This window comes from Salvelinus fontinalis, chromosome 23 (genome assembly GCF_029448725.1).
Source record: "Salvelinus fontinalis isolate EN_2023a chromosome 23, ASM2944872v1, whole genome shotgun sequence".
Taxonomy (NCBI): domain Eukaryota; kingdom Metazoa; phylum Chordata; class Actinopteri; order Salmoniformes; family Salmonidae; genus Salvelinus; species Salvelinus fontinalis.
Window position 1 is genome coordinate 2915109 of NC_074687.1, and position 10702 is coordinate 2925810.

The 10702-nt window shown below is 43.0% G+C and overlaps 2 protein-coding genes across 4 annotated transcripts in view; both read right to left on the reverse strand.

Annotated features, from left to right (window-relative positions):
* The window catches only part of LOC129820704 (immunoglobulin-like domain-containing receptor 2), a 28470-nt gene extending 18806 nt beyond the window's left edge, over positions 1–9664 (reverse strand). For all 3 annotated transcript variants that reach the window (XM_055877576.1, XM_055877575.1, XM_055877574.1), the window contains exons 1-3: positions 9508–9664; positions 4423–4752; positions 3023–3142 (exon numbers count right to left, since the gene is read on the reverse strand). In XM_055877576.1, coding sequence (XP_055733551.1) covers positions 3023–3142; positions 4423–4752; positions 9508–9550 — 493 coding nt within the window. In that variant the 5' untranslated portion in view covers positions 9551–9664. The remainder of the gene's footprint in view (positions 1–3022; positions 3143–4422; positions 4753–9507) is intronic.
* An 87-nt stretch (positions 9665–9751) lies between these two features.
* Positions 9752–10702, reverse strand: part of LOC129820705 (cell surface A33 antigen-like) — a 9516-nt gene continuing 8565 nt past the window's right edge. Inside the window, exon 7 of the mRNA XM_055877577.1 lies at positions 9752–10702. This exon is cut by the window's right edge and continues 1068 nt beyond it. The gene's annotated coding sequence lies outside the window, so the exon portion shown is untranslated.

A 10702-nucleotide genomic window follows, 5' to 3' on the forward strand; every position in this document is an offset into this window, starting at 1 on the left:
CACTGTGTTAATTAATCTCCAGACGAGCTTCAATGCCATCCAACTCTCCTTCCGTGGCCAACAACTGCTCTTAAATGCAAGTAAAACTAAATGCATGCTCTTCAACCAATTGCTGCCCGCACCTGCCCGGCCGTCTAGAATCACTACTCTGGACGGTGCTGACTTAGAATATGTGGACAACTACAAATACCTAGGTGTCTGGTTAGACTGTAAGCTCTCCTTCCAGACTCACATTAACTTCTTGACGCTAGGGGTCAGATGTTTTTATTTAAAAAAAATAACGTTCCCAAGGTAAACGGACTATTTCTCAGGTCCAGATCGTAGAATATGCATATAATTTACAGATTAGGATAGAAAACACTCCAAAGTTTCCAAAACTGTCAAAATATTGTCTGTGAGTATAACAAAAATTTTGCAGGCGAAAACCTGAGGAAATCTAACCCGGAAGTGATTTCTTTTTATTTTTAAATCTGTGTTTCATTTCCCGTATTTCTTCCATTTAAAGGGGTATCAACCAGATCCCTTTTCCAATGGCTTCCTCAGGCTGTGACCAGGCTTTAGACATAGTTTCAGGCTTTTATTTGAAAAATTAGCGAGATTTTTCAAAACTAGTCAGGTGTCCTTTGATTAGTTCCTGCGCGCGAGATGGGTAGCTCTCCATTTTATTTCTCTCTTTTATTGAATAGGTTACGGTCCGGTTGAAATATTATCAATTATGTATGTTAAAAACAACCTGAGGATTGATTATAAAAAACATTTGACATGTTTCTACGAACATTACGGATACTTTTTGGAATTTTCGTCGAACAGAACGAGGCTGTAGTTTTCTGAACATAACGCACAACCCAAATTGCGTTTTTTTTGTTAAAAAAGTAATATTTATCGAACAAAAAGAACATTTATTGTGTAACTGGGAGTCTTGTGAGTGCAAACATCCGAAGATTATCAAAGGTAAGCGATTAATTTTATTGCTTTTCTGACTTTCGTGACCATGCTAATTTGGGGCTAGCTGTTCTAGGATTGATTGATACACTCACAAAAGCTTGGATTGCTTTCGCTGTAAAGCATATTTTCAAAATCTGACACGATAGGTGGATTAACAACAAGCTAAGCTGTGTTTTGGTATATTTCACTTGTGATTGCATGATTATAAATATTTTTTGTAATATTTTGCGCCCTGCAATTCAGCGGTTGTTTAGGAAAATGATCCCGCTAAAGGGATCCGTAGCGCAGAGAGCTTAAGCATCTCCAATCCAAAATGAAATCTAGAATCGGCTTCCTATTTCGCAACAAAGAATGCTTCACCCATGCTGCCAAACATACCCTCGTTAAACTGACTATCCTACCGTTCCTTGACTTCAGCGATGTCATTTACAAAATAGCATCCAACACTCTACTGCAAATTGGGTGCAGTCTATCACATTGTGTTGCGTTCCCCAGTTTCTGTGTTGTGGTTTGTGTATTTGCAAGTGTGTGTTTCAGGAGATGGCTTCCTGAATTCTCCCCAAGCAGCTGATCCCCGCCCCCTCGTCAAGTTACAGCTGTATCCGATTAGACTCCTTCTGAAGCTATATAAAAGTCAGTGTTCTGTTCAGGAGAAAAGAATGCAGAGAGAGAGAGAGAGATCATTGCTGAGAGATGGTTGCTGAGAGAGGAGGCTGATGGCTGTGAGGGTGATATACTGTGTTGGTTGTTTTCAGAGGGAGATGATTAGTGTGTCCTGTATTGGTTGAGTGAGAGAGCTGATTGGTTATGTATTTTATCTACGCAGTGTTTTGTTTATTGAAATTGTTTGGATAATTCTGTTTCATTTGTTCCCAGGGGGGAAGGGGAAGGCACCTAGGGAGTGCTTAGGCAAGAGGCCCGCGGGCATACATATACCCGTAGTATATTCACTGTCTTGGCACACTAGGTAAGACCTGGGTGGACCACCCCCTGTATTTTGGTTAGCTCACCAGGTGGTGCTAAGTTAAGTGGTGGGTAGGCAGGTTAGATAGGAGAGGAGGCTTTGACTTTACTTTCTTTGCTTTGGTTCCATCCAGCCCCTTTTCCCCATATTACCGTGTGAAGGAATACATTTCTAGTAAATGGTAAATTCTCTGCCTTTTGTCATCCTTACTCGCACCTACAGTCCCGTACCTCTTACCTCTTTCACTCCACGGGGAGTTAGTTGTGGCAGGGTGTTGCGTTCCCTCTTAGAGGCGTGTGTAACACAGTGTCATCTGTTTTGTCACCAAAGCCCCATATGCTACCCACCACTGCGACCTGTATGCTCTCGTCAGCTGGCCCTCGCTTCATATTCGTCGCCAAACCCACTGGCTCCAGATCATCTGTAAGTCTCTGCTAGGTAAAGCCCCGCCTTCATCTCAGCTCACTGGTCACCATAGCAGCACCCACCCGTAGCACGCGCTCCAGCAGGTATATTTCACTGGTCACCCCCAAAGCCAATTCCTACTTTGACCACCTTTCCTTCCAGTTCTCTGCTGCCAATGACTGGAACAAATTGCAAAAATCACGTAAGCTAGAGACTCATATCTCGCTTACTAAGTTTAAGCATCAACTGTCAGAGCAGCTTACAGATCACTGCACCTGTACATAGCCCATCTGTAAATAGCACATCAATCTATTACTCCAGTGTTTAATTGCTAAATTGTAATTATTTCACCACTATTGCCTTACCTCCCTAATCTTACCTCATTTGCACACACTGTATATATATACTTTTCTATTGTGTTATTGACTGTACGTTTGTTTATTCCATGTGTAACTCTGTGTTTGTGTTTCACTGCTTTATCTTGGCCAGATCGCAGTTGTAAATGAGAACTTGTTCTCAACTGGCCTACCTGGTTAAATAAAGGTGAAAAAAAAAAAAATGAGAGGACCTCAAAAAAGTAGGACAGAGCCTCAACAGAATGTTAATTTCCGTTCTATCCCTTCCTCTTTGATGTTGAGGTGGCTTGACATCCTGTGTTGAATGTTTACTTCCTGTGTGCTGAGGGGTTCACTTCCTGTGGTCACTCACCCAGCACCAGTAACTCGACCTGGCCCTCGTTCTTCCCCTCCAGGTCGTCAGCGATGACTATCTTACAGAAGTACACGCCGCTGTCACCCCACTGCAGGTCACCGATCCGCAGGTCCGCCTCTGGTCAGGGTCAGATACACAACGGCATACTGTCATTGGATTATATACCATTAGTCAAACAATATACTGAACCATGCTCAAAGATACGTTGACATTTGACACATTCATACATCCTACAGATTCCTATTATGGTTTATGAAACAAGGGCGTTTAGATAAAAGGGACACAAAAGGTTGGTGCTCTCTTTGAAAGGCAGAACAAAGAAGGTGTGTGTTTCCTTTTGATAAGGAGCTCAATGGGGTGGTTCAGGATAAGAGAGGGCAGAGACCACTCCATTGTGAACAGGGGACAGTGTTAAGGGGATATTTCACCCAAATTACACATTGGTTTCCTTACCTTGTAAGCCGTCTATGGACAAGGCATGACAGCAATCCATGCTTCGGTTTAGTGTCCCTGGCACTGTTTCCAAATGCTAATATTTTAGGATTTGTGGCACAAACCTCATTTGAATCATGGTACCGATATTAGCAGTTTTTGCGAATGTTCAAATCACTCCCAAAAATCTCAAATGTATTGTGAATCTCAACAAAGTAATATCCCTTTAAAGAAATATCCCTTTAATGTGTGTGTGTTGTGGAGCCTGGCATATTGTGAAGTACTATTTGAGGAACAGGAAACGCCAAGCACAAGCATTCACATTTCCTGTTGGGAGACGAATCACACAGGCCATGACGGACCACCGCTTATAACACTAAAGCACTGACATACTGTAACCAGCATTTAAGTGCGTGTGTGTGTCCATGTCTGTGTTCTTTGTGTGTGTGTGTGTGTGTGTCCATGTCTGTGTTCGTGTGTGTGTGTGTCCATGTCTGTGTTCTTTGTGTGTGTGTGTGTGTGTGTGTGTGTCCATGTCTGTGTTCGTGTGTGTGTGTGTCCATGTCTGTGTTCTTTGGTTGTGTGTGTGTGTGTCCATGTCTGTGTTCGTTGTGTGTGTGTGTGTGTGTGTGTCCATGTCTGTGGTCGTTGTGTGTGTGTGTCCATGTCTGTGTTCGTGTGTGTGTGTGTCCATGTCTGTGTTCTTTGGTTGTGTGTGTGTGTGTCCATGTCTGTGTTCGTTGTGTGTGTGTGTCCATGTCTGTGTTCGTTGTGTGTGTGTGTGTCATGTCTGTGTTCGTTGTGTGTGTGTGTCATGTGCGAGTGTGCGCACATCTTCCCTCACAACATATTCACAAGCACCGCCTTCTAGTCATACACACAACAGCTCATTAAACTATAAACACCTCCACACACAATTTAAATGAACACAACACAAATCAACTCATTAGAAATATTCACAGTACTGTTAACGATGGCGATATCTCGGCCCTTGTAGTGCTCAGCCAGCGTCAAGGAGGCACCCTGGCCGGAGGCTACGATGCGGACGGTGCGGCTGGTGTCGGAGCACTCCAGTTGGGCCGCGGCGCCCAGCTCGGACCCCTGGACCCCCAGGCTCTCGGGGAAGGTGAAGGAGTCTTGTGTGCGGTCACGGCAGTAGGACTTGTACCACCACTGCACCACAGGGGTCTGTGTGGAGGGCGTGTGGTACTGGCACTGGAGTACCACAGACTGGAAGAGCATGGCGAAACGCCTCTCCTCCCGAACGATCACCTGCACCCCAGTACACACACAGACTGACACACACAACGAACACGGACACACACACAATGAACACGGACACACACACACACACACAATGAACACGGACATGGACACACACAAAGAACACGGACACGGACACATACACACACACACACAACGAACATGAACATGGACACACACACAATGGAAGAAAATGAGAGAGAAAGGAGAGGGGGAGAAGTTATTAATTCCAATAATAAAAACAATTCCAGATTGTATTTTCACGGGAAGGTTAAAAACACATGGGGTGGTTCAGGATAAGAGAGGGCAGAGACCACTCCACATACCTATGGATGGAGGAGTAAGAAGGCACGGTGATGTGTCCCATTCTACATATCAAATTACATTTTCAAATTAAAATCAAATCAAATTCTATTTGTCAGATGCTTCATAAACAACAGGTGTGGACTGACAGTGAAATGCTTACTAACAGCAGTCTGCATATAAGGCCTTTAACATACAGTATATTTTGAATAGCCAGTGAAACATGCAAATGGCAAGGAGAGATTAGACTTCCCAGTTGAATGCTCTCCAACACCAGCTTTGAAATGCCCCAGTCCATCATCACTTTAACCAAGCATCTTTGGCTCTTTAAAAAGTACTATATAAGTCCCATGTATAATTATTATTATCATTATTATTGTTCTTATTTTTGTTGTTCTTATTATTATATAGCCTCTACCCATATGTTTTCAATCCAACTCTCCCTTACATACCCCTTGCACATCCAAAAGGTTAAGGGGGATTCCAGACCACTAAACTCACGAGGGGGTTTGTTTGTTTTCTACCCCACAGAGAGCACAGAGCCCATCAGAGACAGACTGCAGAGGTGGAATGCTCCTGATGTTCAGTGGTTCAGATAAAAGGCTGAGAACAGAGAGAATATAGGATAGTGAGACGGAGTGGTGGAAATGGTGTGTGTGTGTGTGTGTGTGCGTGCGTGCGTGCGTGTGTGTAATGATGACTGCAACTCAGTCTCCAAATGGGAGATTACCAAGTGATGATTTGCACAATATCTAAAAGGGATGAGAGAGAGATGGGATGGGGGCTCCTCTCTCCTGTACACAGGCGGTCACAGAGACTACATTCCGCCGTGCGTGGGGGGCAGGGGCAGGATTGCAGTAGGGAGGTAAGGGGTTATCATAATAAAGAGGAACAGTGAGGGGGCCAGAGTCAGATCAGTATACAGCTCCAACCTGTCCCGTTAGGTCTGGGTGTGGTAGACAGCAGGAACAGACTCCAAACATTTCCCAGTCCCGTTAGGTCTGGGTGTGGTAGACAGCAGGAACAGACTCCAAACATTTCCCAGTCCCGTTAGTTCTGGGTGGGGCATGCAGCAGGAACAGACTCCAAACATTTCCCTGTCCCGTTAGGTCTGGGTGTGGTAGACAGTAGAAACAGACTCCAAACATTTCCCAGTCCCGTTAGTTCTGGGTGGGGCATGCAGCAGGAACAGACTCCAAACATTTCCCAGTCCCGTTAGTTCTGGGTGGGGCATGCAGCAGGAACAAACTCCAAACATTTCCCAGTCCCGTTAGTTCTGGGTGGGGCATGCAGCAGGAACAGACTCCAAACGTTTTCCCAGTCCCGTTAGTTCTGGGTGGGGCATGCAGCAGGAACAGACTCCAAACATTTCCCAGTCCCATTAGTTCTGGGTGGGGCATGCAGCAGGAACAGACTCCAAACATTTCCCAGTCCCGTTAGTTCTGGGTGGGGCATGCAGCAGGAACAGACTCCAAACATTTCCCAGTCCCATTAGTTCTGGGTGGGGCATGCAGCAGGAACAGACTCCAAACATTTCCGTGAAAAGAGGAAATCACAACAAAGGGTTCTACCCAGTGGCTCTCTCCTTAGGAGCAGTTTAGTGCATATGAGGAGAATGAGACAAGGAGGGAAGCTGTTTTACACTATGTACTAAAGAGGAGCCAGGGTGACTCACGGTGATGGCCTTCAAATGTTCTAGAGCTCCATTTAGAAGTTGTGACTAATGGCAGATAAATATCTGACCCTGCACCAACGGTTCACCCACTCCTCCTACAGAGTCTGAAGAAGATGTGTTACCTCTAGAGAGAGCAAAACAAATGAGAGAGAGACAGAGGACAGAGACAGAGAAAGAGAGACAGAGGGCAGAGACAGAGAGAAAGAGAGAAAGAGGACAGAGACAGAGAGAAAGAGGACAGAGACAGAGAGAGAGAGAAAGAGACAGAGAGAGAGAGAGAAAGAGACAGAGAGAGAGAGAAAGAGACAGAGAGAGAGAGAGAAAGAGACAGAGAGAGAGAGAGAAAGAGACAGAGAGAGAGAGAGAGAAAGAGACAGAGAGAGAGAGAGAAAGAGACAGAGAGAGAGAGAGAAAGAGACAGAGAGAGAGAGAGAAAGAGACAGAGAGAGAGAGAGAAAGAGACAGGGGAAATACAGTGACCCCCTCTCATATCATTACCAAGCCCTGCAATGCAAAGAGCTGAGCAAAGAAAAAAGTCCTCTCATCCAGCTGTTCACAAACCTGTTCTACTAACACACTGAAGCCTCAAGACCAGAACATCCAATCAATCATAATAAACCAAATTACAACACAGTCTAAACAAAATTACATTACTTATTGGGAAACATAAGCACAAAGCAAAATGCAGTGCTATCCGGCCCTAAATCGATGGTACACAGTGGCAAACTATTTGACCATGGTTACTGATGAAAACTTTAGAAAAACCTTGACAAAGTACAGGCTCAGAGAGCACAGCCTTGCCATTGAGAAGGGTAGACACAGGAAAACCTGGCTCCCTGTAGAGGAAAGGCTGTGCAACCACTGCACCACAGCAGAACCTGAGACGGAGCTGCATTTCTTGACAAAACAATTAGAGTGTTATTTCCTCAAATTTGAAACCCTTATTCAAGGTTTCAAAGACCATCTCTGATGAGAATAGGCTTCCCGTCCTGTTGGGGAAGGACTTAGAGAGCTGTGGGTTGGCAGCGCACATTATGGCTGCCTGCCATAAGATGAGGGACAGTGTCTGACAGACCAAATCAACCTGCACATGTCCTCTACTGTATGCTTATTGTTATTGTTATATGGTTATTTTGACCCTTGATTATTGTTGTTACTGTTGTCTCGTTGACAATACTGATTATTATTATTTTAATATTGTACATTTCCAAAGTAAGCTTTGGCAATAACTACATTGTTACGTCATGCCAATGAAGCAAATTGAACTGAACTGAAATTGTGAGAAAAAGGTGACAGTTCTGTTTGTGTTTGTTTTCATTTGAATATGAGAGGGATGGAGAAAAAGAAAGTGTGAGGAGAAAGAGACAGGAGGGAGAAGAACCGTGCTCCTAAATCCCGTCCACGGGGTAGCTGTGGCCCTCCCTTTGTCCTTTTGTTCATGGCCCATTGGCCCATTGTTTGGCATTGTAAACCACCCCCCCCATCCTGGAGAATCCTGTGTGGACAGTAGAATGGAGGAGGGGGATGGGAGGACTCCAACCAATGAAATAATCTTGTCTGGTCCAGTCGGGTGTGAACAGCCAATTAGCTATTAGAGATTTGAACTAAACCGTTAGACGAGGTCCTTACAGTGTAGTGATAACCACAGGATTCACGTACAACCAAGAAAAACATTGTCACTGTATTGTGGAACCTTTGCTCCAAGGTGTAAGCCTTTCTCAGCATCTCTCTGTTGGAGAACACAAAAAGTGTTCATGCATGAAACCAGGCACTCCTAAACACATTTGTAAACTTCTAAAAACACCCACAAGTGTGACAAAAAATGATGACATAGGCCTACATTTGTACCTATGGTCCCGATTCATCTCACAACAACATAACACTCTTCTCTAATTCATATTCACAACAACAAAATACCAAAAAGGCATGCAACTACCTAACATACACCATTCAAAAGGGGTTTCTTGATGAGTGGGCTACTACACAAAACTCAGGTTTATCGTTCAAGTCTACTGGGCTCTTCCTGATTAAATCTCTGAGTCACTCCATGCTTCCTGACCACATCAGACCCTTTCCTCCTTCAACAACTGACACCATTTTCCTGCCAGGCATTTCACCACTGACTTGACTTCCTGTCGGGTTTATACACTAGACACAGATTCGATTTGTATAATTCTACTTTTGTATAATTCTACTCAAAATACTAGATGAAATAATGGTTGCATTTTCTATTCATTTACCAAATTAAAGGTGAAAAATGAGGTAAACAAAACATAGACCACTCCACAAATATTCTCTGTATCAGACTGATCTCCAAAATTATTTTTCATAGTAGACCCTCAGAGTAAGTTATTAAGGTATTATTCCCTGCCTAGTAGATATCTATGTGACCCATTGGAGTGCATGCATACCATGGATATTGTCAGAATAACAGCACCTATTTAAATGATAAATGATGATTTTACTATAGTATATTTCTTATTCCACACATTCCTCCTGTAATTTATGACAAAACATAAAAGCGAAAACAAGAGTAGCTAAAGCTCTTAAAGCAATTCAGACGAACCCCCCAAAACAAGTGGCCAGCCAAAGGTCTGTTTATATAAATCAAAATAAAGAGAGTCCAATAGTCATATTGAGGTTTTAGGTAAAGCAGAGAGGTAGAGGTAGAGAGGTAGAGAGACCCGTTAGACGCTGGAATAAACCCTGAGCTAGAGAGATCAACCTGTTGCGTCCACGGCTTTCTCAGACAGATGACAAAACAACATGTTGAGTGAGGAAACAAACACACAAAAAAACGAACATATACCTGTTAAGCACAAAATAATCCATCGATCTAGCAGCCAGTTCATTTTTTGAATAAAAGTTTCGCAATCAGAGAGAATGAATCCTCATTTTCCTCCTGCCTGTTGTTTGACTCATTCTTTGTCCGCTGAGTGTTGAGAAGAACACCGGGAGAGGCGAAGCGTCAATCCGAGACTAGGGGGAGTGTACCACTTTAACAGAGGGTGAACCCCAACTCCAGACCAAAAACTACATTCAAACAAATATGGTTTACCACCATTTTACCTATAATACTACTACAAGCACATATTTAAATAGATTTGGGATTCAAAACAATACATCTAAACTAATCTCCCCCAAAATCTTAAACCTGCTCCAACTGGTAATTGTACCCATGGAATGAGGTAGAAGAGTCTGGTTTTAAAAGGGGGAAAAATATATTTTATTAATAAAACGGGTGTGATCCTGTGGAATAAAGAAATGAAACAAAAATAATCCAGAGATTTTAGCTCAGTTTTTCCTCCACTTCTTCCCTTTATTATCTTTTTTTATTTTTATATATATATATATATGATTCATTTCAATTAATAAAAATGTCGTAATTACATAGTGTTTTTCCTTGCCATTCATCATACAGTTCATTTATTGATTGGAGAAATTACTAGCAAATAGAACAGGAAATCAGTGCGTTATTAAAAAAAAAATGATTTGATGTAGCCTACTTTCACCACAAAGTAATAATTAAAAGATGTAACACAGGGTCAAAACAATTCCATAATTACACACATACGCAACAGATATTGACCACATGGGGTCATACAACCCAAGGGCACTTGTTTTCATGGTAAAACTTGATTTAGGTCCAGTTGGTTCACACCAACCACAAGGTAATTCATCAACCTCCCTAAAAGATCTGAAAGGAGTTCATCTGAATAGCACGGCAATAGCTTTCTGTTAGCCTCATGTAGGAGACTAAGACACAGTAGCTGTTGAAAAGAGGCCTTCACCACCTAGACACAGATCTTGATCCAGTCCTTTCAGGTCTTTACAGGGCCGTGTAGAAGTGACCCATGGGCCATGTTTCAGTTTGGAATTTGGTCTCATCTCATCAAATTAACTTCTGTCCTTGAGCTGTTCTTGTCAAATTAATGTTCTGTATTATGTCATGTTTTGTGTTGACTCCAGAAAGAATAGCTGCTGCTTTTACAACAGTTAATGGG